At 34.8% G+C, this 27,866-nt stretch overlaps 1 protein-coding gene across 1 annotated transcript in view; it reads right to left on the bottom strand.

The window, feature by feature from the left end:
- The window catches only part of LOC107585779 (roundabout, axon guidance receptor, homolog 2 (Drosophila)), a 360,609-nt gene that overhangs the window by 7,961 nt on the left and 324,782 nt on the right, over positions 1-27,866 (bottom strand). The window contains exons 16-23 of the mRNA XM_016272927.1: positions 24,933-25,057; positions 23,837-24,008; positions 22,002-22,184; positions 20,676-20,702; positions 17,030-17,072; positions 6,272-6,399; positions 4,530-4,805; positions 3,190-3,315 (exon numbers count right to left, since the gene is read on the bottom strand). Of these exons, the coding sequence (XP_016128413.1) occupies positions 3,190-3,315; positions 4,530-4,805; positions 6,272-6,399; positions 17,030-17,072; positions 20,676-20,702; positions 22,002-22,184; positions 23,837-24,008; positions 24,933-25,057 (1,080 nt within the window). The remainder of the gene's footprint in view (positions 1-3,189; positions 3,316-4,529; positions 4,806-6,271; positions 6,400-17,029; positions 17,073-20,675; positions 20,703-22,001; positions 22,185-23,836; positions 24,009-24,932; positions 25,058-27,866) is intronic.

Genomic DNA, 27,866 nt, shown 5'->3' with positions numbered 1-27,866 from the left:
TCGGATGAGTTCCCCAGCCCCTGCCGCTGAAAAACAGCCCCACAGCATGAGGCTGCTACCAGCACACTTAACTTTTGGGATGGTACTCTGCAGGTGTTGAGCAGTGGCTGGTTTCCTTCAAACATGATGCTTGGAATTGAGGTTCATCCGAGCAGATAATATTATTTCTCACAGTCTTAGGGTCCTTTAGGTGCTGTTTTGTAAATTCCAAGTGTGTTTTCATGTGTCTTCACTGAGGAGAGAATTGAGTTTGGCCACACAGCCATAAAGCCCAGATCGGCGGAGTGTTGCAGTGATGTTTGTCCTTCTGTAGGTTTCTCCTATCTCCACATATGATCATGTAGCTCAACTAGAGTGACCATCAGCTTCTTGTTCATCCCTCTAACCAAAGCCCTTCTCCATCAATTGCTCAGTTTGGCCAGGAGGCCAGCTCTAGGAAGAGTCCTGGTTGTTTCAAACTTCTTCCATTAAGGGTAACAGAGACTACATGCTTCTATGACCCTTCAATGAAGCAGTTTTTTTTTTCTGAACTCTTCCCCAGATGTGTGGCTTGACGCAATCCTGTCTCTGAGCTCTACAGGCAGTTTTTTTTTACCTCAGGGCTTGGTCTTTGCTCTAATATGCATTTTCAGCTGTTAGACCTTTTATTAAGACATGTGCCTTTCCAAATCATAATGTCATCATGAATTTGGCACAGGTTAACTTCACTTGACGTGTAGTAACATTTACAAGCAATATGAATGCTCCTGAGCTAAATTTCCTACGCAATGGAATCATTTAAGTTTTTTATTTTTAATACATTTGCAGAGATGTAAAAAAAACAGTTTTTTGCTTTACAATTATGGTGTATGGAGTGTAGATTGATGTGGAAAAAAAGTAATTTAAAGCAGTTTAACATAAGGCAGCAACATAACAAAATGAAGGCACTGTGTATATATATATATATATATATATATACTGTATATGTATGTGACCCTGGAATCCAGTGCATACAGGAATATTTGTAGCAACAGCCAAAAATACAGTACATTGTATGGGTCAAAATTGTAGATTTCTCTTTTATGCCAAAAATCATTAGGATATTAAGATCATGTTCCATGAAGATATTTTGTAAATTTCCTACCGTAAATATATCAAAACTTAATTTTTGATTAGTAATATGCATTGCTAAGGACTTCATTTGGACAACTTTAAAGGCCATTTTCTCAATATTTTGATTCGTTTGCACCCTCAGATTCCAGATTTTCAAATAGTTGTATCTCGGCCAAATATTGTCCTATCATAACAAACCATACATCAATGGAAAGCTTATTTGATGTATATATCTCAATTTTTAATCTAAAAAAAATTGACCCTTATCACTGGTTTTGTGGTGCAGTCACACATATATATTCAATAAAATCATAATAATATTTCACAATATTACTCTTTTTGCTGTATTTTGACATTTGAATGGTAGTGTATATTTCCAAAAGCATGATCTGTATAATTTGTCTCAATGCTAAATAATAAAATACGACCTCAGTTTTCATGTTAATCAGGTTGCTACACATGTGATATCACATTATATCATTACAGCCATTAAAATGCTGTACAAATGTTAAACAAAATCAGAATGTTTCGATTTGGTCAACTGATCTCTATCTTCTAAACAATCCTCGCCTGAAGAGGTTGAGATGTTTGACCTAAATCTACCCTTGGAGTCCTAATTGTAGCCCATGAAACACTTGAGCCAGATGCTTGGAGAGTTTCCCATCTAATGTCCGAGGCTGCGTTGGATTACTGCACAGTTAAAGCACTGGCATGAAACTTGATTAGAGAGGAGAAAGAGAGCCACATGGACAGCGAGACGAGAGGATGGGGGCCGTCTCCGTGTCCTATAAATGACATTGTAATTTTCAGTACATGAATTTTATTGTAGCTTGTAACCATTAAAGGGAGGAATCAGCTCAGATCAAGCTGCTCGAGTGCATGTGTGCATTTCCGAGTGGTTTCTTTTATGCTGCAACAGTAACCTATGACAAAACAAACCTCTGTTTAAATCAAAAACACACTGACATTGTTAACACAGGGTTAATGACAATGTCAAAAGATGCTTTGCCGGAATTACAGCGTGTGCAACAGGTCAAACCGAGCCAGAAGATAAAGGTTGAATGGATTGTGTCATGCGCCATTTGCCCTTCACATGTGAAAAGTGATTTTAAACTTTGCCTTTTAACCCTCTGGTGCTGTTTAGTCATTTCTGACTGCAAAATTGGTAAAGGTTTTGGCATTGCTATGTGAACACAAAAAATCATGGATATGATTTAAAAAAGTTAAATGGTCCTGAAAAAATAGTCACACTTCGTCGTACTTTAGTCGTACTGTTCATGGTCAATAATGACTGCACTGGAAATGAATAGGAAGCGAAATTCATCTAGTGAGTGTTTGGTACTGAAAACTGATTTTTTTGAGATATCAATATCAAATTTGGAACACAACTTGTTTAGATTTATGGCTTTGATTTTCACGCATTTTGAGAGTAAAACATGTTTTGGAAAAATATATATTTCATATAAATGTACAAATAGAACTTTTGTGCATTTTTAATAATAATTAAAACATTTTTTGTTTCACTTTTTAATGTCAGTAATCTGCCAGTTGTCTTCTTTAAAAAGAGACCAAGCAAAGCATTCAAGTTTATATGACAGTTTAAGTTGGAAATGTTATGCTTGTGGTGAACAGGTAATAAATGAATCATAACTATTCCATAAATATAGTAGTACTTTAAAAATCCCCTAAAAACGCAACATATTAAATAAATTATTGACTTAAAATTTCATACATTCATTAAAAAACAACAACAGCCAAAAAAAAAAAAAAAACAGCACCAGATGGTTAAAGGATGAATTTATGGAATCATTATGCAAAGGTCAGTGCTCAGAATTGCCTAATATCACAGCAGAATCATATTTTAGTACTAGAAACCTGCTAGAACCAGGACTTTTCTGTCCAGGCCCTCACACAAAGGTTGTAGATTCAGTCGACTTGACTACAAGGAACACAGTTATTACACAAACCCATATTATCAACAGTACAGAGCAGGAGTCATGGCGTATGCACCACGGTTAGCGGAGGTGAAAGGGGTGAGGGGTAGACTGAAGGAAAGATGCGGGTGGGCTGCTGACCCTGGACCGGTGTAATACCAACCTGACAGACTGTTGCTCCGATCTGAGCTGTTGTGGGAGCTGGTGGTGCTGAAATCCTGTGATTGGTTGTGCGGCATTCTATTACACAATCCATCAGCCAATCGGTAGTCAGGAATGAAAAGGAGTGCTAGTGGAGGCGAAGGGCAAAAAAGTGGCATCAGGTGGAGGGCAAGATGGCACAAGCGCATGCAAGGGCGTGCAGTTAGAGCAACAAGCAAAGCACTGATCTCACACACAACTCCTACTGTATTTAAAAATCCTATTCTTTCTAATTTAACCATGCTTAGACTCAATTCTTGAAAATTGAAAAATAAATACAAATAAATGATTAAAACTATTTTAAAACAAATACAATTCAAATAAAAGTATTTAAATGTATTATTTGTTATATATTTATTATAAATAATTATAATGCATATAATATATAAAATATTACTATATACATTTATTGTTAGTAATAATGTTAAATTATTTATAATGATATTAAATATAAAATACTGTAAAAAAGAAATGTATAACATAACATAACATAACAACATAATATGCTATAATATACAAGTGGCTGCCTTGATAAAGTGTTCTAAATCATTCACTTACAAGGCTTTCTTTCTTTCTTTCTTTTGGTTAGGATGTTGCCTATTTAGGTAGCAGACAGCATGGCAGCTCACTAGGCTTTGGAACAGAGCCCTAATTGCTTTAAAATCTCTCAATTTGTCTAGTTTCTAGCGTCTCATTCAGAGGTTAACATCATACATTAGTGCTAATTTTCCTGGAATTAATTCTATTTGTTGGCAAGTTAACCAGTTCATGGAAACATTTATACTTGTGATTTACAGTAATTTCATAGTTGGAGGTTTATTTAAGTCCAAATGAAAGCGGAAATGGTTTTTAATTGCGTTAAGGAACATCTACAATTTATCATTCTGCTCAACTGCAGAGAATAAGTTCATTATTATGGATAATAGTACTTTTTGATTAAAAAAAAAAAAAAAAAAAATCCAGTGCATTTGTCTAAAAGCTTTTCAAAATAGAATAAATCTTGGCTAATGATGTTACATTCTTTTAGCCTAAAGACAATTTAAATAATAAATGCGGTTGGTCGGAAACACATTCAAGGGTCATGGATTTTGTTATGGGCTGTGTAATAAGATACACAGTCTTATTGTTCCTGAATGTCAACTAAATGCAACATTAATACAACGATGGTCAAATTAACACTGATACAAACCTCAGGCAATATCCAGAAATAGAGCAGCTGGCTTTGTTTCAAACGATTTTGGACGCAAATAAAACACACAAACAAGCTCACACACACCCCCGCGGCCCTTCAGCCCGACTCACTGTTGTTGCAGGAGTTCTTGTCTGGCAGTGAGTAGCCCAGGCTGGCCATTTCCTGCTTGGCCTGTAGGGAGGTCTTCCACTGGGCCTCAGGCAGATCGACGGCCAGCTCGTGAATGCTGTTGGAATGGAGGATCTGGGTGGTGGCGTAGGGCGTGGCCTGGGAGGCGGGGCTTGGACTGCCAAATCCACCTTTGGTAGTGAAGTCGATGCTGCTGTAAATGGCTCCGTCAGAAAGCATGGTGCCCGTCTTATCGGCCTGGGTGCTGGGCATCACTTCTGAGTGGAACAGGAAGATGGAATACAAGGAAGACGAACGAGATTGTGAGGTTGATATGGTGAAAAAGTTGTCAATTTTCCAAGAACAAAATATTTCAGTGCATTTAAATTCAATGCTCTTTAACAACAAGTCTGATATATTCTTATTTTATTTTAAATATTACGTATTTATCTATTTATCTTCAGATTCAAGTCAATTTTTACATTTTTGAATACCCCAACAAATTCACACAAAGAAATAATACTAAAATAATTCTGGAATGGGAAATTCTGGAAAATTTGGTATCTAAGGCTATGTGAAATAGAAATAATAATAACATAATAGAAATAACAATATAATAGAAACTATAAATATATGCAACTACAAGAATACTTAATAATAATAACAATAATATAAATTATAAATATATACAACTACAAGAATACTTAATAATAATATATATAATAATAAAGTTTTAAAATACTAAATCAATAATAATAATACTGATGATGATAATGATAATAATAGTAGAAATAGAAATGATAAATATATACAACTACAAGAATACTTAATAAAAATATCTAATAATAATAATAATAATAATACTAATAATGCTCAGAAAATTATGGAATTCTGACATTGTGGTATCTGAGGCGGTGTGAAATATCAACAACAATAATATTAATTTGATAAATTCTAAAAATATTCAACTATAAGAATACTTAATACATTAATTTATAATAATAAATAATAACAATAATTAAAAATACATTTTAATCAATATATTGTTTATTATTATTTATTACATACTATATTAGAAATTACAGAACGAGACAGATTAATCATACTGAAAGTTTGTGGATATGCAATATTTTTGGTGTGAGCAGGTCTTTAGTTTCTTTTCATTCTTTCCCTTTGACTCACTGCTATACTATATTCTCTTTGCATTTTTGTCTTTGCACGTGTGAAGGAGGTAATAATGCTGTAACTCTACATGTGTGAGTGTGTATATGTGTGTACTGAAGAGAAAATGATATACAGCAGCTGCATCTACACCACTCAAGCTGCGGCTGTCCTTCACGACTCACTGCTCCACCACCATCTTTTCCTCTCTCCCCCATCACCCCTCTCCTCTGCTATCGGGCCTTCCTCTGTCTGACAGTGGGTCAGAACCACAGCCATTCGTTTCAGTGTGACAGCAGGATGCGGGTGACGATATAAGTCTGTCCCAGCGCATGATGAATAAATGTGTGCATCCAAAAATGGCCGATGCAATATGCATACAGGTGTTCATCTTACGGACAACACCAGGACACCCTGAATGAATCATCGCCCATGAATATAAAAGGGGAAGAGGACATTTTCTTTCAACTGATGGCGACAGCTTGCTTTTAACACTTTGAACTCTTGACTACAACCGATGTCACCAATTTAATATGTCCTAAATTCCTAGCCAATGCAGCAATGTGTCTGAGAGTGGATTTACCTCCACGGCCAAAGTTGTTGAGGTCGTTGGGTCCTCCAGAACCGCTGTTCACAGTCAGACTGGTGGCCGGCCAGGAGTCAGCGAGCCAGGGGTATCCCGAATCACTGGCATTCAGCAGACCAGGACGACTGCGGGAACACAAACCATGCATGTGACACTTCATTCCCTAGATTCTGACTTTCCACAGTTTGAGCAATCAATTTCCATAACTTGCCAACTCATTTGTGATTATTGGATATGGATTTGACTGAAACAGGCAGAGTATTTTAATAATGGCTCACTTATAAATTAAGCCTTGTGAGTTTATGAAAGTTTCATTCATAGCTCTATACAGCAGTGCATGGAATTTGCATATGTATAATCAGCACAGAAATTTAAAAATGCTAAAATTAATTGAAATAAAAATTAATAAGGTACAACATTAGTAATTTGCATGACATTTCCAGGCAGTTATTTCTTTCTTTCTATCTGATTTTATTATTATTATTATTATGAACTGAAGGTCAAATCTAATTTTATTTCAAGAAAACTATCTGGGAATATTAATAATAATAATAAAAATAATAATAATAATAATAATTATTATTATACAATTACATGTATATGACTAAAAACAGAATTAAAATAAATAAATAAATAATAATAATAAATCATTAATATTCTCATATTACTACTACTACTACTACTACTATTAGTAGCAGTATTATATTTGCTCAGATAAGTATGGAATTATGAAATATTGGTGTCAGTGTGAAATTATATTATATTATATATATTAATGTGTTTATAAATTATTACATATATTTATATATGTAATTTATAACATTTATATATGTAATTTATACAGCAATATTATTATTATTATTTTTTTATTATTAATATTAATACTACCACTACTACTATTAATACTACTACTACTACTACTACTAATAATAATAACAATAATAATAGGCAACTTAAAGTATCTCTTAAATGACCAATAGATGTTTAGCGGTGTACAAATGGGATTTTATAAATATTTGTATAAAAACTTAAATAAAGACTTACATTTGTGTAGGTTCAGTAAGGTATAGCAAAATAATAGAAATAGACCAAGAATAAATTGGAACTAAAGTTTAAAATACAGCAGAACAAAGTTTTGTGAGTCTGTTCTTCATCTGTCTGTCTCAATCTAATATTTTCCTGCAGGATTGAAAAAAAAGACGGAATTAAACACATGAGAGAAATCTGCAGGGAGTCCAAATAAAGACATAACACAAACAAATGAAGTGCATGACGTTCTCATGGCATCTCCTTTCAACAGAAAATGCTTATTTTTGTCGGATTTTTTCCTAATGATTATCACATTTTCCAATGTAGCATCTATTTTTATTTGATAAAACACTGGTAGTGTAGCAGGGCCCACTCAATATCTGAGAGATTTTTTTTTTTTTTTTACATTTAAACCTGGAAATTATCAGAAAGCTTTAGGATTTTAAACAAAGACAGCATTTTTCATTGTAGCTGTGTAAGAACACACACAAAGCGAACGCCCTTTTCCGTACATGCCAACACACACCCTCAATTAACAGATCACCCTCACTATAATACACCATCTTCAGCTCAGCGAACTCCTGTGTTTTACAACACACTCCTCCACATCTGACAACCGCGCGCGTGTGTACGAGCTCACACATAGGAGGTTTGATTTAACAGGTGCTGTGTGTCTTCCCGAGGGTGTGTGTGGCGTAAAGGCATCATTAAGACTTTAAGCTGTCACGGGTGAGTGCTGTGGGCCATTACCACCACTTTACTGTGCAATCACCTCGCTGATGCTTGTTGCCATGGGCAACAGATGCTGAGGAGAACTTGTGTTTTTACCCCCATCCCTTCATTTGTGCTGCTAAAGCCACACTCCCACTATAAAAATGGCTGTTCATGTCTCTTCAGAATGAGCGTAGATGGAAATAACGAGCCATTGGTTGAGGAAGGCTGGGAATGTAACAATAGAGGAATGGAGAACGAGTGGAGAGGTGGATGAATGAAGCGCTCAAGGACTCCTTCATTTTTCGGCCCACATCTCTGTATTTCACCTTTCATGATTGTTAGAGGAGCAATCTGTGGTCATGGTTGTGGAGACAGAGCAATGCCGGTGCGAACAGGAGATTTTGAAAGAACACAAAGACATGAGCGGAAACCAAAAGACATTTTTAAAAGCGAGTCAGTACACTCAACGGCCATCTTGGTAATGAATGTATGCACTCATGTGTTGTTCCAAATAATAATAATAATAATAATAATAATAATAATACTAATACTACTACAAACAACAACAACAACAATAATAGCTATTGCTAAAATAAATAAATGCTTTTCTAAAGATTGAAATTATTATTCAGTCACTAACCCAACCATATGTTGTTCAAATAAATAAATAAATAAATAAATAGTTACTGTTATTATAAATATACACATAATTAACAATTAATTATTAATTATATATGAATTAATTCAATAGTTTTAGTTGTTTAATTGTTAATTGTAATTCAGTAATTTAATAATAATAATAATAATAATTTATTATTACACAAATAAATAAACAAATCAACAAACAAACAAACAATTTTCATAATCCATTATGGCAAGCAAGCAATCAAATAAATAAATAAATACATAAATAAATACATAAATAAAAAAAAAGTTATTATAAATATACAAATAATTAATAATTAATTAAATATTAATCAAATATTTCATTTGTTTTAGTTGTTTAATTAGTTTGTTGTTTAATTGTTAATAGTAATTCAGTCATTAGATGATAATAATAATAATAATTATTATTATTATTATTTTTATTATATATTATTATTATTATACAAATAAATAAATCAACAAACAAACAAATAACGTTCATGATCCATTAAGGAAAGTCAGTAAACAAACAAAGTTTAGCTAATACACCGCTGTTCTGTTTAACCAGGAATATATATATATATATATATATATATAAGTAAATACATTTTCAACTTGCAGTTTGTATAAACAAACAAACAAATAATAAATACAGGTATGCACTTAAAAGTCTATAGTACATGCATATTAGACCTATAATATAACTTTGTAACTTATACTTAACTTTAAACACAGCTTTAAAAAGGCTTCATTTCTGACAGCTGCCATGTTGAGCATTGTAATATCTCCTATTCATCTGACCTTGTTTGCCTGGTGTATAGTGTCTGACACAAACACGCTCATCCAAAGACTCAAGCGCCGATGTGCATCAACACACCCCAGTTGTCTTTGTCTCTTTTCTTTCTCTATTTCACTGTGACTTTCTCTCTCGTCTCCTCTCACTCCTGCTCTCTGTGGAAGTACATTTGCCCTGAGGTGGCTCGTCTCCCCCAGGCCCGGGGAACAGTGTGTTTGCAGTTTGTATAAACAAACAAACAAATAATAAATACAGGTATGCACTTAAAAGTCTATAGTACATGCATATTAGACCTATAATATAACTTTGTAACTTATACTTAACTTTAAACACTTCATTTCTGACAGCTGCCATGTTGAGCATTGTAATATCTCCTATTCATCTGACCTTGTTTGCCTGGTGTACAGTGTCTGACACAAACACGCTCATCCAAAGACTCAAGCGCCGATGTGCATCAACACACCCCAGTTGTCTTTGTCTCTTTTCTTTCTCTATTTCACCGTGACTTTCTCTCTCGTCTCCTCTCACTCCTGCTCTCTGTGGAAGTACACTTGCCCTGAGGTGGCTCGTCTCCCCCAGGCCCGGGGAACAGTGTGTGGTTTTCTGAAGCCGGGGGCAATATACCGGTAATGGCAGTGTAGCAGCCCGCCGCTCGCTAAGCCACAGGTTTTAATAAGAACCAGCGGAGCCCGAATGGAGGGTCTCGGGCCGAGGAGGCGGGGGTCCTGACAGACTAAGCACCCCCTGATGTGGCAGCTGAATGCCAAAACAGGCCCTCAGGGGGGACGAGTCATTCAAATTGATGGCTCCTCCTCAGACACGTTGACTTCTTATAGGGTAATTCGTCGAGGGCTACTCAAACCTCCCCCCCTCCACCTCTGCATTTCTTCTGTCTGAAAAACAATCCTGCTCTCTGCACACCTCTACTGAAATGCTCTTTGCTACCTGTTTACAATCAGGTCCTCTCTTTACCTTCGCTGTTTTGGTTTTGTTTGGCCCTCAGGTGATCTTTATGAGTTACTTTTCTTTTTCAAGTGTTTTTCTCCTTCCATATTTAAAAACAGCTTTTTTTTAAAAGCTATTTAAAAAAAAAAAAAGTCCTGTCTTTGAAATAAATGTGCATGTCATTTCAAATGATTTGTTTTGTTCATGTTTTATAAAAATGTAATGCTCTCTGCACACCTCTACTGAAATGCTCTTTGCTACCTGTTTACAATCAGGTCCTCTCTTTACCTTCGCTGTTTTGGTTTTGTTTGGCCCTCAGGTGATCTTTATGAGTTACTTTTCTTTATCAAGTGTTTTTCTCCTTCCATATTTAAAAACAATAGCTATTTTAAAAAAAAATGTCCTGTCTTTGAAATAAATGTGCATGTCATTTCAAATGATTTGTTTTGTTCATGTTTTATAAAAATGTATTATGGAAGCCTGTTTCTGCCCTAAAGTAAGAAAAAATTAAGTAACTGCTTTTATTTAAACTGATTTTATTTCTCATAATTGTGACTATCTATGACTGCATTTTTAAATTTACTTTAAACAAAGTTTTATTTATTATTTTAAAGGGGGTAAAAAACCTTATGTTACTTTAAAGGAAAAAAATATTTTCTTTCATATTTCATCAAAATATTGTATGATTGCATTTTCTTCTTTACTTTTAATTTACATTTTTTATATTTATTTTAAATATATTTTAATAATTTTAATTTGTTATTTTAAAGAGCAAATCGTTTTCATTCATGTTTCATTTATTACATTTCTGCTGCTCCAGAGTAAGACAAATTAATTGTAATTTCATTTCTCATAACTGTGACTTTCTGTATGACTGCATTTTCTTATTTATTTTTTTTCGATTTATTTTTTATAGATATTTTACATTCATTACTTTAAAGGAATATTGTCATTTTTCCTTGTTGTTATCTTAAAGGGGGGAAAAAACAGTTTTCATGTTTCATCAGCTCCAGAGTAAGAAAAATAAAGTAATTACGACTTCATGTCTCTTAACTGTGACTTTAAGTATGACTTCTTATTCTCTTTTAATTTATTTTTACATTTTCTTTGTGTAATTTTATATTTTACATTTTTTCCCCCTCCAAGGCAGAAATAGGCTCACTTGATAACTTGATCATCTCTGAAACAACCTTTCTTCAGACTTTCCTTCATATCTGACATCTTATGTGGGCAGGGAATATTAACCAATAATATAATAGTCTTACATTTCACAATTAAATCAAAATCTGCTAAATACTGTAACAGCGAGACCAAGTAAAATATAGAGTTTCTCATAATAATTAATAATTCATTAATATATACAAATGCCCATGTAGTTAGTTACTGTACCTAATACTAACCAGTACATTCTTGGGTAAGTACACTGTAAGTATAGGTACTGTGTAACCCAAAATTGTTAAAATAACCTACACAGTAAAGTGTTACTGTCTAGGCTAAATGTCTAGGGAATGCAATTTGAGCTCGCCAGAGAAAAATGGAGGTTTCATGAGTTTGACTTTGATTTCTCAGGTAAACATCCACACGCACATGCACAGAGTTGCAGCCAGTCCTCACAGGGATCATTTGTAAGTGTGGGTGATGATGATGTTGACTGTGGTAACGGCGGCTCTGTCCTTGCATTCATCTTATCCCGTGCGAGGTGATTAGATTGAGAAATATCGTTTTAGCTGGCATATCTCTGCTCTGCAAATCACCGGGAGCGGGGCCAGGGGCCTCATCCCATCCCTGACACCCAGCCCCGAATCCCTCTCCTCAGACAGCGAGAGCGCACTGTGGCCTTGAGACCACAGAGATTTGATTTGGCTCATTTTTCCCTGCCATGCTCCTAGACACGCGCACAACTGTGAAATACAACCTCGCAGTGCGTCTGTGAGCATCGTCGTAAAGAAGCCGAGTGAGCAATATTAATCCCAATCCTACTTCATAAATCAGCCGGGCTTTACAAGCCCACATGCCCTCCAATACAGCCGCAGAAAGAGCGAGCGCCAGAGAGACCCAACTAAAAGCCTGCACATTAAATTACGCTTAAGGCATGCCGAAACACGCATTTGCTTTTCAGATTTACATTGGCTGGAGGATGCTGCTGCTTACTTTGAGCACAGTGAAAATCTAATATATAAACAAATATGTTCATATAAACACATAGATCTGAAAGAAAGGAAGGAAAGGAATAAAGTGTCTTGCAAAAAAGGACAGAAGGTGGGTAATGGTACACACAACTTGTTGACTGTATATACTATATATATATATATATATATATATATATAGAGCAGTGAGAGATTTCCGTGTTGTTACTGTTTGATTAACATTAAGAAAGTGCTGTCACTTTAAGAGAACACACTAATCCAGTGCACTGATACTGTACGTTCAGCCGACTAATGTCTGCTAGGATACTCACCAAGACGGGCATTTTGACATAATTTTTGTGTGAATTTGTCCATTCAAACACAATACTTCACAGAGAGCTTAATATTTGCACGCATTCTGAGACGCGGGTTCACGCGCTTTGGATGAGCGACCACACAGATCTTCTTACTGTGCGAGTTCAGGTCTTCTGGCTCTTTAATATTTAAACTGGCAAGGCTTAAATGAGTTTAGTTTAAACACAGATAGCAACGTGTGCTGTTCAGGTCTCACCTACACTATCAACACGTGATGACGGCATAAATGACAGTTATTTCAGCATACAAATCCAGTGCACTGATACTGTACGTTCAGCCGACTAATGTCTGCTAGGATACTCACCAAGACGGGCATTTTGACATAATTTTTGTGTGAATTTGTCCATTCAAACACAATACTTCACAGAGAGCTTAATATTTGCACGCATTCTGAGACGCGGGTTCACGCGCTTTGGATGAGCGACCACACAGATCTTCTTACTGTGCGAGTTCAGGTCTTCTGGCTCTTTAATATTTAAACTGGCAAGGCTTAAATGAGTTTAGTTTAAACACAGATAGCAACGTGTGCTGTTCAGGTCTCACCTACACTATCAACACGTGATGACGGCATAAATGACAGTTATTTCAGCATACAGCACTCGCATTGAACAAAGAGTGACTGGTTTGTCCATGTATTGTTTTTTTTCTCTCATCACTCTTGTTGTAATGTATTGGGAAGCCAGAATTTGTATCCATCACCAGAAACATGCATTAGCCGAACTCTAACAAACCATACACAGTATATGTCATGGAAGTCAAGAAAGAAAGAAAAACAAGCAAGGCGGTACATAAAGAAATGAAAGTAAAAAATGAATTAAGAAAAACAGTGCAAGAAAATGAAAGCGTGTAAGAAAAAACAATCTGCCATTATCAGTTTCTAGTTCAAGGCCTGACCAATATGCCGCCTATTCATCTTCCATGAATCATTTATTCTGTGATCGATTAAGCGTAATTGTTCAGTACGAGCAATTTGGCAGCAGCCAATGAGGAGCTGCAGGAACAGACGCGGCTTCATTTGCTTTCGTCTAATTAATGCAATAAACAAAGACTGTAACAAATGAACACATTCTCTCATTATCTCTCCAAGAACTTTAGTCACGGGGATTCACTGCAGAAGACAGATCAAGTGTTCCGATGCATGTAGAGCACCATTCACAGCATAAACCCACCTAAACGTGCAGAAGATTTCAATAAAACGAAACATGTATACTGTATATAATGCATTCTATTACAGTCCTGGATGTTGACTGCTCAATACACAATATAAAATATACAATACAGTAACAGTTAAGATGTGAAACATGTTCACTGTCACTGCATTGCATTCTGTTATTATTTACATATAATATTCCAATATAAATCTGAATTTGTTCAGTAAAATAGCGTGTAAACAAAAATTTGTGACATTAATATTTTTTATATAAAATTCGTAAATATTTACAAAATATATAAAAAAAAATTAACATTACAGATATAATTATTATGATTATTATGTGTTGATAAAATTATTATTATTATTAGTTTAAATGGGTTAAAATATCAGTATTTTATTTTTTTTTACAAAAAATTATTAATTTCATCAAATCAATAAAACATGCTAGAATGTAAATTTTTTACCATATTGAAAATATTGTAAAAGGTATCCTTGATGCATTCATAATGCACCAAATATAACATAACATAACATAACATAACATAACATAACATAACATAACATAACATAACATAACATAACATAACATAACATAACATAACATAATATAATATATTAGGCTTAAATTGAGAAGAATAAGGCATTTTGAATAGCTTTATAATGCATTTTATACACAGACCTCATACTGTTTGCAATAATGTCTGTCTTAATTCAGATCTAAAGAGTTAAGTGCTTATCTCTGATCTCTAGGGTGTTATACAGCTAAAGACAAGGTATCACTATTACAAAAAAATACAATTGGACGTCCTCTTTGATTAGATAGGAGACCCATGGGATCTGGAATAGAATCTTCAAATCAATCAGCAGAACTCGACTTCCTGCAGGGGAATCAGGTGACACTGCTGCGGCTTTAATTCCAGCCACTCAAACACCTTCAATCTATTGATACAGCAGCAGAGACAATGAGAAGAGGTGTGGGTGTGTGGAATTAAAACAGAAAAACTGGATTTGGCCTGTCAGGTGTGATAAAAGACACCAAAGAGACAGACCTTCCACTTCTGTCCAGCAGGTAACTGGTGTCATTCAAACGAACCCTTACTCTCCTTTCCACCCCCTAAAAAAACCGAGGCCTGCCGAAAGATTCCAGAAGGGTTAGTCTTGCCTCTCCCTGGGGTAATTATTTTTACATTATTACACATGCTCATATTCCAGCCGCCCAGCTGAGGTGACAGGCAAATTTATCACTGCGGGGGTCCGTACAGGCAGCAGGGACGAAGGGGGGCTGACAAATGATAAAATAAAACCCCTCTCTGCTTAAATTGTTCCAGCTAATTCTTTTTGGGGGGTGAGATTTATGAGCGGCTAGCCGTCCGTGAAGGGAGATGTGCGGAGATTTGTGTGTGTACGTACAGTATGTGTGTGTTTGACAGGATGCAGGGTACACAAACAGGCAGATCTCATATTTTCATCCATCAGTCATATGGTGATATCAGAGCGAGCTTGATGTATAAACGCACACTTGCTGTGGGTGCATGCTGTAGTTTGATCTGTTGATAAAACTGGGTGCTCATGGGTAACGATACATACAAGAATGCACATAAAATCTATCTATAATCTAAATCTATTACATTATAATATTATATTAGAATTTAATTAGAATTTAAATTAAAATGTTGTATAATGATAGATTATTATTAAATTATTATTATTAGGTGATGTAGATATTATAAGTTTGTTATTATTTTGATGTAACATTTAATTTCAGTTTTCTAAATTTTTTAATTAAATCATAATATTCTATATTATGTTAACTTAAAATAATTACATAAATGCAATTATATTATATTATATTATTATAATTTATACAAAAATCCAAGTATATCATGCATTTTAATGTAATATAATACATTTAATTTCAGTTATCCACATTTTTTAATTAAATCAACATATTATATATTATGTTAACTAAAAATATTGATATAAATTAGTGCTGTCAAATGATTAATCGCATCCAAAATATATATATATATATATTTGTTTACATAATATATGAGTGTGTACTGTGTATATTTATTATGTATATGTAAATACAAACACATGCATGTATATATTTAAGAAAAATATGTTATGTTTATATATTAACTATATTTATATATAATATAAAATATAATAATATAGATATATAAATGTATATAAATGTAAATATTTTCAAAATATATACAGAATGTGTGTATTATATTATATTATATTATATGTTATGTTATAATTTATACAAAAATCCAAGTACATAATCTATTTTAATGTAATATAATTAATTAATTAATTTCAGTTATCTACATTTTTTTATTAAATCAACATAATATATATTTATTATTATTAATTATAGTATATTAGAATTTATATAAAAAAAATAACCAAATGATATATTATAAAATATAAAATATTGTCTTCATCACAGATTCCACTGGGGTCACTGAACACCCACAAAGTGGTGCGAATCAACAATACGTCTGGTTGAATTATTTATTTATATTTGAAAGAACCATGTTTTAATGGTTATGCAAAGAACTGTTCCGCATTGATGGATTCTACTGTGACTTTTAGAAGGTTAATCAAGCTGTTGACCCATAAGAATCGGTTGTGTGTCGCAAGAACCCTCACAGAAACCTATAGGAACAACCTTTCAATAACTCCCGTCCTCAGAGTCTCTTAAGATGAATTTCTAACAGTGCAGCGATGGCACGAACCCTTAAAAGCGGAGTATGCGCTGGAAGACGACTGCCTTGTAGAGGATAATGGTTTTGATGACCTTCCAGGAGATGATGGACAGAATATGAATGAGGTTTGGAATTGAGGGGCTGGTCTTTGAAGGTTAAAGGCAGGTGATTGGCACAAAGATAATAACTAGCACTGTTTTGTGGCATGCCGAGGAAAAACAAGGGGAACGAGAGAGCGGATGACAGGAATCTTACCTCCCGTTGCTCATCAAGCCTCCATCAACACGCTGGAATGTCACTGGGGTCAGAAAGAGGGTAGAAAACAAAGAGCGAGAGAGAAAGAGACTGAGTCATCATAGCAAAATCACTCTCTTAAGCATCATTTCCATCATAATTCACAATTTTTTAAACACGATTCCAAATTAAACAGCTGGAACTGATTAAGAAATGAAGACGTCTCCAGTATGTGTCATAGTAATCTTTCATGAGTGACTGAATTGTTTAGAGCACGCTGTAAATAAACATGCAGAATTAATTTATGAAATTAAAGCATCTTTGTCATTTTATCTCCATAACTTCCTATTTTCTCTGGGTTTTGCCTCAATATTCTTGCCAAAAGAAAGTGATTTACACAAAAAGTGTGCAAACAGAACGATGGATTACTGATGAAAAGGAGACTAAATCAGGCGTGTATTTGAAAACACTTTTGTCCATTTAGTGAATGTCAATGGGGTTTAAAACTATACTGAACCCCATTGGCCTTTTTGTATGAAAAAACACTGATGCATTTCTTTTTAAATCTTCTTTTGTGTTCCACAGAATAAAGACATGAAGGTGAGTAAATGAATGAAGAAATGTTCAAGCATGCACACTTATTTAACAAACATCACATAAACTAATCCAGAGTGACTCCTGGTCCGTTTACACACCCTGCAGAGAATCTGAATTAGATCAGTGACATTTTCTCTCCACTGTTAACAATCCATCACCTCTTCTGTCAAACAGACAGTCCAAACATTACCCTGGGCCCGCTGTTTGTTGGGTTTATTTGCATTCGCTGCTAATTCCGGAATCTGGCATTTCAGTAAATTGAGAACAAACACTGAAGGTATTTTCTCTCCCCAAGGTACCCATTTATGTGGCGCTATGTGTGTGTGCGGGTCTGTTAAGTGCCTATCTACAATAGGACACATTGCTGGCGCTTTGATGTGGCCCGTAGACTGGCGCTGGTCTCGGCTTTAGGCTGAGCTCCAGATAAGCACTCTCTCCAATATGAAAACTGATTACTCCTATTTAATAAGCATTTACTGCGGCACGACAAAATCACCCGTATAAAAATTCCATCAAATCCTTCCTTCCCGTCCAAGCACAACTTGATTTAACCTCGCGGCGATGACAGGTTTAAAGGAGGAAAGTGGGTGTTTGTGTGAACAGGTGTATTCGCTTTTACCTCTTACACCCAACTGCCGATTAAACATATAAAAAAAAAACGTTGCAGAATCGGCTGTCTTTCTTTGTTCTGTAAGCCCTGAAACGTTCACATGATTTGCAGTGAACCGTGATAATGAGACAAAGACAATTTGTCTCCAGGAAACAAGAATAAACCAACGATTTTCACTCGGCGCAAGAAGCTGCCCTCGCTAGCATGGGCCACTGCCTTCATGAGCGTCAAGCATATGGGGTCTGGCATGCCGGTAATGCGTCTGAACGCCACACTTATCTGCTCGGCACATGGGACCAAGAAACCAAGAAAGATGTGGGCCCCTGGGAGCCGGCAACCTTGAAGCCCACTCAAGCAGTGGTGAGGAGAGACGACTGGAGTGCATTAAAATGAAGTCGAGGGATATCGAGGCCATAAGACTCGAACAGCTGACTGGTACGCTCTTATCTTGGGGAAAAGTGGAGTGCGGCGGTGTCCGCTTTTGCAGGGAGACTGATTTCATCGGTAATGAAGTTTGGAGCGAAACCCTCCTACAAGATAAAAGCACACCTCAATCCGCACACAATCCCCGAGAGATGTGGAGGGAACCTGGGCTTGCTGAATGATTTTTTTGTTGTTGCTTTTTTGTGTTATCAATTCACAGTGTGATTGTGGCCGATCGTGTGACTGGATCAGGTCATCACTGGTTAACCTCTGGTAGGCCTGTGAATCTCCTATATATCATGTAACTTGCGGACAAACCAACCATTGAATTACAAACATTTCTCTGATATTGTGAACATAAAGTGGAAAATCAATGGCAGCGTGACCGTATTTCAGAATGAGATGATATTTGATGGACTGTGTTTGGAATGGTATACTATTCTTTCGATTTTCTACAATATATAGTATGAATACTATATTTACTTAAAGGTACAACAATGCGAGCTTCACTAGGTACAATATCCCTCAATGCAATGCATCCAATAATCTAATATCAATGTCTCTTTTTTGCTTACAAATTGATGCCAAATGTTAAGACATCATCCAAAAAATGTATTAAATATAATACTAAAATTTTACTTTGTTTAAGATAATATAATACATTAATATATATCCTAACAACATATAAATTGTTTTATTTATTTTTGTATTATTATTTATTTATGATCATATATGTGACCCTGGACCACAAAACCAGTCATAAGGGTCCATTTTTTTAAATTGAGATTTATACATAAATAAATAAGATTTCCATTGATGTATGGTTTGTTAGGATATGACAATATTTGACTGCGATACAACTATTTGAAAATCTGAAATCTGAGGGTGCAAAAAAAATCTAAATATTGAGAAAATTGCCTTTAAAGTTGTCCTAATGAAGTTCTTAGCAATGCATATTACTAATCAAAAATTAAGTTTTGATATATTTATGGTAGGAAATTAACACAATATCTTGATGGAACATGATCTTTACTTAATATCCTAATGATTTTTGGCATAAAAAAATCAATCAATAATTTTGACTCATACAATGTATATACAATCATGTTGGCTATTGCTACAAATATGCCTGTGCGACTGGTTTTGTGGTCCAGGGTCACATATAACTTAGCTTACTACTAATATTTTAAATAAAAGTAAACAACATTTTTTAGAAAGACTATAACATAATATAAATAATTACAAACAGTATGCAGTGTGTACTAAATAGTATTCAGTAAGGTAGTATTCAATTCAGATCAAATCCAAGTTTTTAAAACCCAGATCTGTGTCTATAATTTCTATACTGGTTAAAACAGAACATATAGAAGTGTATATCAGAGGAGGGAAACAAGAAAATCTTCAGAAAACATGTCGACAACCTCGAATGGAGGGAACAATCAATTCTCACATGTAAGTTTGTTCAAGCGGTTAATAACAAAGACAAGAATGAATCAAAGAGCGGAGAACTCAGGTAGAGAACAAAAACAATTCACACAAACAAAACGAGAGAACAGGAGAATAAAAGAAAGATAAAGATGAGATGGAAAAACCACACAAAAAAGATCAGCACAGGTGACCACCACTGAAAAAATGACCTGAAGAAAAGGACAAAGAAACACAAATGGAGAACTGCAGGATCTTGCAGCCCACAGATCTTCCACCGGACGCTGTTAGCATTCATAAAGACATGTAAAAATGGTGTTTATTCGCAGTCAACAAATCAATGCTCGCTACTTGCACTTTAGTTTGACCTTGAATGTTATCCTGTATCTGCAAATAACAATTTTAGACCGTCTAGATCTGTCCATAATTTGTGTTTGAGACCCTTAGAGCCAGATTTACTCTCTATACTGTGCTGACAAAGTCAGGTGGGCATCATCTGAAGACCTGTGAGGTTGAATCATGGGAAGGGATACTTGATTGTGTAAAGGAAAGTAAGATAAATGCAGGAAGAAGGGATGGAGGTTTCGAAAAGACGGGACAAATGAACAGTACCTGCAGGGGTGAAGGTGAACGACTGAACTGCAAAAACAAGAAGACAGAGAAGAGTGCGTGTTAAAAAGCCTGCAGTGCTCAGTCGGGCTTTGGAAGGTTTGTGTGTTTCTGTGCGTGTGCATGATTATTCACATGCATACTGGAGTGTGTTTGCGCAAGGTTTGCGTTATGCCATCAGAGTCAAGACAGCAAGACAGCAGCCAAAGGAATGAGACACACAAACACAATTAAAATAAAGTGTAAAAAGCAAACAAAAACAAAACAAAAGAGTGTGTTTTTCAGTGGCGGCTGGTGCTTTTAAATAGTAGGGATGCACAGATATCACTTATCAATGGCAAAAGTTGTACTTTATTATAATTTTTTTTTAAATATCTGCAATGTTGCTTCTAAGTACTACTAAAGAGTGAAAGAAAAAAAAAACACTTTCTTATCACATTGGACTACTGACTTTGCTCACACAAGGAACAACCTCCCAACAATTCTTTTCTTTTTTTTTTTTTTTGATATTGTTACACTTGTGGAGTTCCTGATCAAAAATGACTGGCCTCCAAAAAACTGCATATAAATTTCCCATTATGCTATATCGTTACCAAATATCGGATTCAATCTTTTTAGCAACTTGTTTTCTTTCAATTACCACAGGTTTTGATCATAAGCCTCATTGATATGAGTTTATACGCCTCCGATTTTGTGTGAATATTGCCAAAACTATTCACAAATAATGCTTTTTTTTTACTTAAAAACTGAGGTGCATAAGCTTAGATCAATGAAGCCTACAAGCAGTCAGTTCCAAAAAGAAATACAAAACCTGTCCTAATTGAAAGAAAACATGCTGTTATTAAAGACTGAATCCAAGATTTGGTGATAATATAGCATAACGAGAGAATTACAAGACATTTTTAAAAGGTGAGCACACTAAATTAGATAAAGAATTTTCAACACAGCACAAGGGTTCATTTTTCAATTATTGGCCATTTGCAGCAAAGTCCTGTCCATTTACGAGCTTGAACAAATCATCATATAGCGAAAGCTGGGACAAAAACACATTGATTGAAAGCAGAATATGTCCCATTCAAAAGCTTTAAAAATACAAATAAGGACACAAAACGGTACTTTAGAGCCTCTTATCCAATGAACATCACTCGTTGCTTTATTAAAATAAATAGACCAGTAAAGCGCGGGCTCTATGGGTCATGGTTTAATTTGCTAAAATACTAACAATATTTGTATTATTTGTACTAAACACGCATTTAGGGGAAGCTGTGCTTCCTGTGCCATCTGAAAACAATTGCCGCTGTGTGTAGCTCAAGCGGATCTGGTCTCTACCTGCGTAATTGCTGAGACCCTTTCTCTTCTTTCTCCTCCAGTAGAGCCAGATGCTGAAGCCCATCAGAATAACCCAGCAGGCCCCTCCGATGCCCGCGATGAAGGCCGGCTGCTTCACCACGTCCGTGATCTGCTCCGTGATGCTGTTGTTCCTGCTCATGATCACATCCCGGAAGTCTTTACCTACATGGACACACACACACGCAAGAGAAAACCGCTATTTGGTAAACTGAAAATTGTGGGTGAGTTTCTAAATTAGTTTAATAGCACGAGAAAAACATTTGTGCTCCAGTGAACATCAGAGCAGAATTTAATCAACTCAACTAGAGCGTTAAAAGCACATCACCTTGATCTTTAGCGTTACTTCAGTGAACAGAACAGAAAAAAACGAAAACACAAAATAACACGGAACAGTTTTTATAGCACATTTAATTTCCTTAATGTGATATTTCAACATTCATCAGAAATAATGTGAGATTTTATTATCTTTTAAGATTTGAATGGATGGAATCATGTTAAACTATAAATAGTATTGGCTAATATTACTTAACCCTGCCCATATGTCCCACCTCAGCAAAAACATCAAATAAAAAACTAAAATAACTAACACAAAATGTTGTACAAATAACACAAAACAGTATTTACTGCACATTTACTTTCCTTAATGTGATATTATTTCAATATTCATCAGTAATAATGTAAGATGAGACTTACATTTATTTATGACTTTTATTATCGTTTAGGATTTGATTGGATGGAATCATGTTAGACTTATATTATTGGTTAATATTACTTAAACCTGGCCACATTCCCACTTCAGCAAAAAAATATATAACAAAACATTAAACCAAATAACACAAAATGTGTATAAATAACACAAAACTGTATTTACAGTACATTTAATTTTGATATGAATTCAATATTCATCAGTAATAATGTCAGATGAGACTTGGTTAATATTACTTAATATAGCCCACATGTCCCACCTCAGCAAAAATATAAAATAAGAAACTGAAATAAAGAACACAAAATGTTGCATAAATAACACTAAACCGCATTTACAGCACATTTAATTTCCTTAATGTGACATTATTTCAATATTTGGCAAAAATAATGAAAGGTGAGACTTGTTTTTCATCCTTTCAAATTGGATCGGATGGAATCATAACTCCGCCCACAAGCAAAAATATACATACTAAATAACACAAAATGCTATATAAAAACACAAAACAGTATTTACAGTACCTATTATTATCCTTTTGGATTTGATTGGATGGAATCATGTTAGACTATAAAGATTATTGGTTAATATTATTTAACCCTGCCCACATGTCCCACCTCAGCAAAAAAAATAAAATAAAAATCAGAGAAAGTTGATAAAATGTTCTAAAAACAAACTTTTTTCCCTTTTGAAGTGATGAGCACATTAACTATTTACAATAACCTAGGGATATTTGTTGTCTTGTAGCTAAATCAGCCTTTTTTTTTTACTTCAAAAGCTGGTAGGACACACACATACACACAAACTGCAATCTTGATAAATAGTCTATCAGCTCCTGGCTGTGCGTGAAGATGGATAGTGAGCTTGACATTTTGGAATAAGGGCATGTCACTGGCCAAATCATCACTTATGGGTCAAACCAGTCACAACCTGCTAAAACTCACATAACTCACACTGTAAACACCCAAAGACCTGGAAAAAAAATCTGCGTCGCTGACCGTGAGATTTAATTTTGATTCTGGTGACCCCACTTTAAGATATTTCTGCCCATCACAGATAAAAGGCAGATGCAGTGTGACAGGAAAGGTTATCGAAACCAAAAGATGTCCCGTACCAATAATGATGGTTTGTGGTTCGCTCTTCACCCCCACCCCAGCGCTGGTGCTGGCGGCCACCTCCACTCGGTACTGGACCCCCGCCTGGAGACCCCCCACCACCACTGAGCGGATGGCTGCATCCACCGTCTTATTTACATGGAAACGGCTCTCGTTCCCTAAACACCAGATCTGAGAGAGAGAGAGAAAATAGCAAATTGTCTGTAAAAAGTCATTTTTAATGATTGGGCCTCATTAACGAAAACGATTTTTGTGTGAACTACTCGCAAAACCATTTTTATGTAAATTGTTGCATTCAATTCAGTACAGCTATTTATGCATGAAGGGATTTACAGACAATTTATAGAGAAATTTGTTCTGCTTGTGTTTCATAAATGAGGCCCATTTTGAACAAAAGTAAAAAAAACAAAAAAAAACGTAAACAGTCATCTGGTGGGTGCTTCTATCCAAAACGACTTATTGTACACATATTATTTATTGAGTTTAACCCCTTAAAACATCCTCAAATGTGACCCTGGAGCACAAAAGCAGTCATAAGTAGCACAGGTATATTTGTAGCAATAGCCAACAATACATTGTATGGGTCAAAATTATTGATTTTTCTTTTATGCCAAAAATCATTAGGATATTAAGTAAAGATCATGTTCCATGAAGATATAATATAATATAATAACGTTAATGCCCTGGCAGTGGCAAATAGCTTTGGTTATATATTTAATTTGATTACATTAATGTTATAAGTTGAGATTTACAAGAAATGTTTTAACTGCTTTTTACTATGTAAAAGGAATACTGCTGTAAAAAAGCACCTTATTTGTTTAAAGTTTTTGCAAACCAAATGTTATTGCACTTTTGTTCATATAGCAGTACTTTAAATGAAAAAAGTGCACAATACACTACTTTTGAATTCATTATTGAATTTTGTGCATAATGCGATTAATCGCAATTAAAAAATTTTATTGTTGCCCAGCAGTAAATATAATATAATATAATATAATATAATATATTAAGAGAATTAAGAGTGCAAGTCTATTTGGATATTTATTAAGTTGCATGTGTTTGTTGGTGTTTCTGATGGAGTCACGTGGCAGTTACCTTATATTCCTGGATTATGCCATTCTGATGCTCTGCAGGAGGAGGGTCCCAGGAGATACTGATGGATGTGCTGTTCTGATTGCCCACCGTGAGGACCGTCACCTGCTGAGGAGGAGCACTGGGCGCTGGGACACAGGGAGAGAAACAGAAACACAGAGTTTTACTTCCATGCATAGCTTCCATTATGTTCTTCTACACTATTGAGATTCCGGACTTTCCAGAAAAGATTTGAGGCTACAGCTGCCTCTGATTGTTTGGCAAGGATTTACTCAACACTCAACACTCATGCCATGACACTCTCTCATTCTGTTTCCTCTGAAAGAGTCTGTTGTAAGTCACAGCATTAGCATTAAGGAGTCGATGTGTGTGTTGAGCTTAAAGACGTAAGACAGGTGGCCACGGGTGCACAAGTTCATTAGATGGGGATTTTCCTCAGCCTGACACTGACACTCCTTCACATTTCACTATGATTTCATATCCTGCCTCTGAAAGGAGGGATTTACTGAAAAAATACATTTACTGAGAGACAATGAGATGGTGAGCCATCCAAACAACTCGGCTTTCTTAGCAAATCGCTCTGACTGGCATGTAGGTCACTCAGCTCGGGGACGAATGCGAAGAACGGAGATATGCTTTTGTATAGAGTAAAGAATGGAGCGCTGGGTAAACCTATTGACATGGATACATCGATTGAAGGAGGCCAGTTGCGAATCCAAGACGCTGTTTTGTCCTTGGCTAAAAAAACAGAGTTTGTAATGTAGAAGTCGAGACCCCGGACCCCTATTTTATTAACCCCATCAGAACCAGTCTGACAGAGACAAGGGAAGGGAATGAAATAAATAATAGAGGTCTGTAGTGGAAAATAACATTTTTATAAAAATGTTTTTCTCATTTCTGTGGCAACCTGAGGTGCGGCGACACAGCAGAATACTGACAGCTCAATTATGGTAAACTCTGCTCGCTCGCACTCTTTCGCTTCCCTGCACTCTGACCCCCGCGTAAATGGCACATATCCCAAAGCCACACTCATCCCTCACACGGGGCGGCCCATTTTAACCCCCAAAACACCTGACGGGACAAACGGCAGCTTGCCTTCATCAAACATCTGCAGCTGAATGGAAAATAACAGAGCAGTCAGCCGCTGAATGAACTCAGCATGTCGCAGGTGACTAAATCGCTCCCATAACAATACAGCCAATGTCATTCAAAGTTAAAACTGATCATTATGCACATCTGAAAATACTTTAATACTGAATAATATATGTGTGCATGTATGTACGTTTTTTTTTTCCGTCTCAGAATTTAAAGTGCAATTTGATTGGGATTTTTACCTTAATACTGTAAATATTATAGTAATTGAGTGATAATTATTTAAGTAAATGAAAGAAAGAAAAGAAAATGTACAATTTTTCAATGTTGAAAAATTATTATAATATAAGATAATATAATATGTAATTTTACATAATAATAATAATTGTGTGTGTGTGTGTGTGTGTCTATATATATATATATGTGTGTGTGTGTGTGTGTGTGTATGTACTAATATATATATATATAAAATCAAATATAATATTCTCAGAATGAAGTGAGCAAGTTGATATGGGGTTTTCCTTGCTGTAATGTTTAATTAAGTAATAATTGTACAGTACAAAATATAATATAATATAATATAATATAATATAATATAATATAATATAATATAAATATATGTATTTCTTAGAATTAAGAGTGCAATTGGATTTTTACCACTGTATATGTATGTGTATTACACACTGTATATGTATGTGTGTGTGTGTATAATATATATATATATATATATATATATATATATATATATATATATTATAATATAATATAATATAATATAATATAATATAATATAATATAATATAATATAATATAATATAATATAATATAATATAAAATAATATAATATAATATAATATAATATAATATAATATAATATAATATATGTATTTTTTCTTACAATTAAGAGTGCAATTGGATTTTTACCACAACACTGTAAAAAAGTAATTAAGTAATAATTGTACTGAAAATTCAAAATTTTCTTTATTACAAAAAAACATAAATACAAAATAAATAAACAAAATCCTTCCCATTTCACTCCTTAATTAGTATTTTTCTTCTTTAATACTGACAACTATAATATAATATAATATAATATGTCTCAAAATTAAGAGTATAAGTTGATTTACATTTTTCCTTATCGCTGTAAATTGTAAAGTAATTGATCAAGCAATAGTTATCACAGAATATTCACATTTTTCTTCTTTAATACTGAAAAATAATATCAGCATAACTCAGCACGCTGCAGGTGACAAAACCCCTCCTATAACAATGCAGACAATGTCATTCAAAGTTAATGCCGCAAATCATTTAGGCGCTTATCATTATGCACATTTGAGCCAAACAATGCATATTTCTCATTTGGGGAGCGATGGCGCAGGCGATGCTAATAGCACCATTAGCGGTGTGATGTATGGCCAGTGAGGATGTGACCTCTGTTTCACTGCCGCTACAATAGCCTGCTGGGAAAGCTGATGAAAAAACACTCTGTGATGTTAAACCAAGCTAATATTGAGACCCCGGGCAAGCGGCAGGGCTTTAGCTTACAGAATATGAAGAAATGCTAAATTGCTTTAACATGCCACTAATCAATGTGTGATAATGACCCTCGGGGAAAAAACTCCTATTGAGAAGCTGATTATTAACCATAAAATGGATTAAGAACACAGAGGAGTTTCTAAAAGGGCCTGTTTCACCTTTTCAACCTCTATCTTCAAAAAATACTACTACCGCAGTTAATAGAACAAAAAGAGCTAAAGCTATTCTTGCATAGCAATAGTCACGTCCATCAGTGTTGATATTACATAAGAGTAAGTAAAAGAGCCATGAATAAAAAAAAAAAAAATA

Source organism: Sinocyclocheilus grahami, unplaced genomic scaffold, assembly GCF_001515645.1.
Source record: "Sinocyclocheilus grahami isolate Dianchi unplaced genomic scaffold, SAMN03320097.WGS_v1.1 scaffold74.1, whole genome shotgun sequence".
Lineage (NCBI taxonomy): Eukaryota > Metazoa > Chordata > Actinopteri > Cypriniformes > Cyprinidae > Sinocyclocheilus > Sinocyclocheilus grahami.
This window is presented reverse-complemented; position numbering and strand designations above follow the sequence as displayed.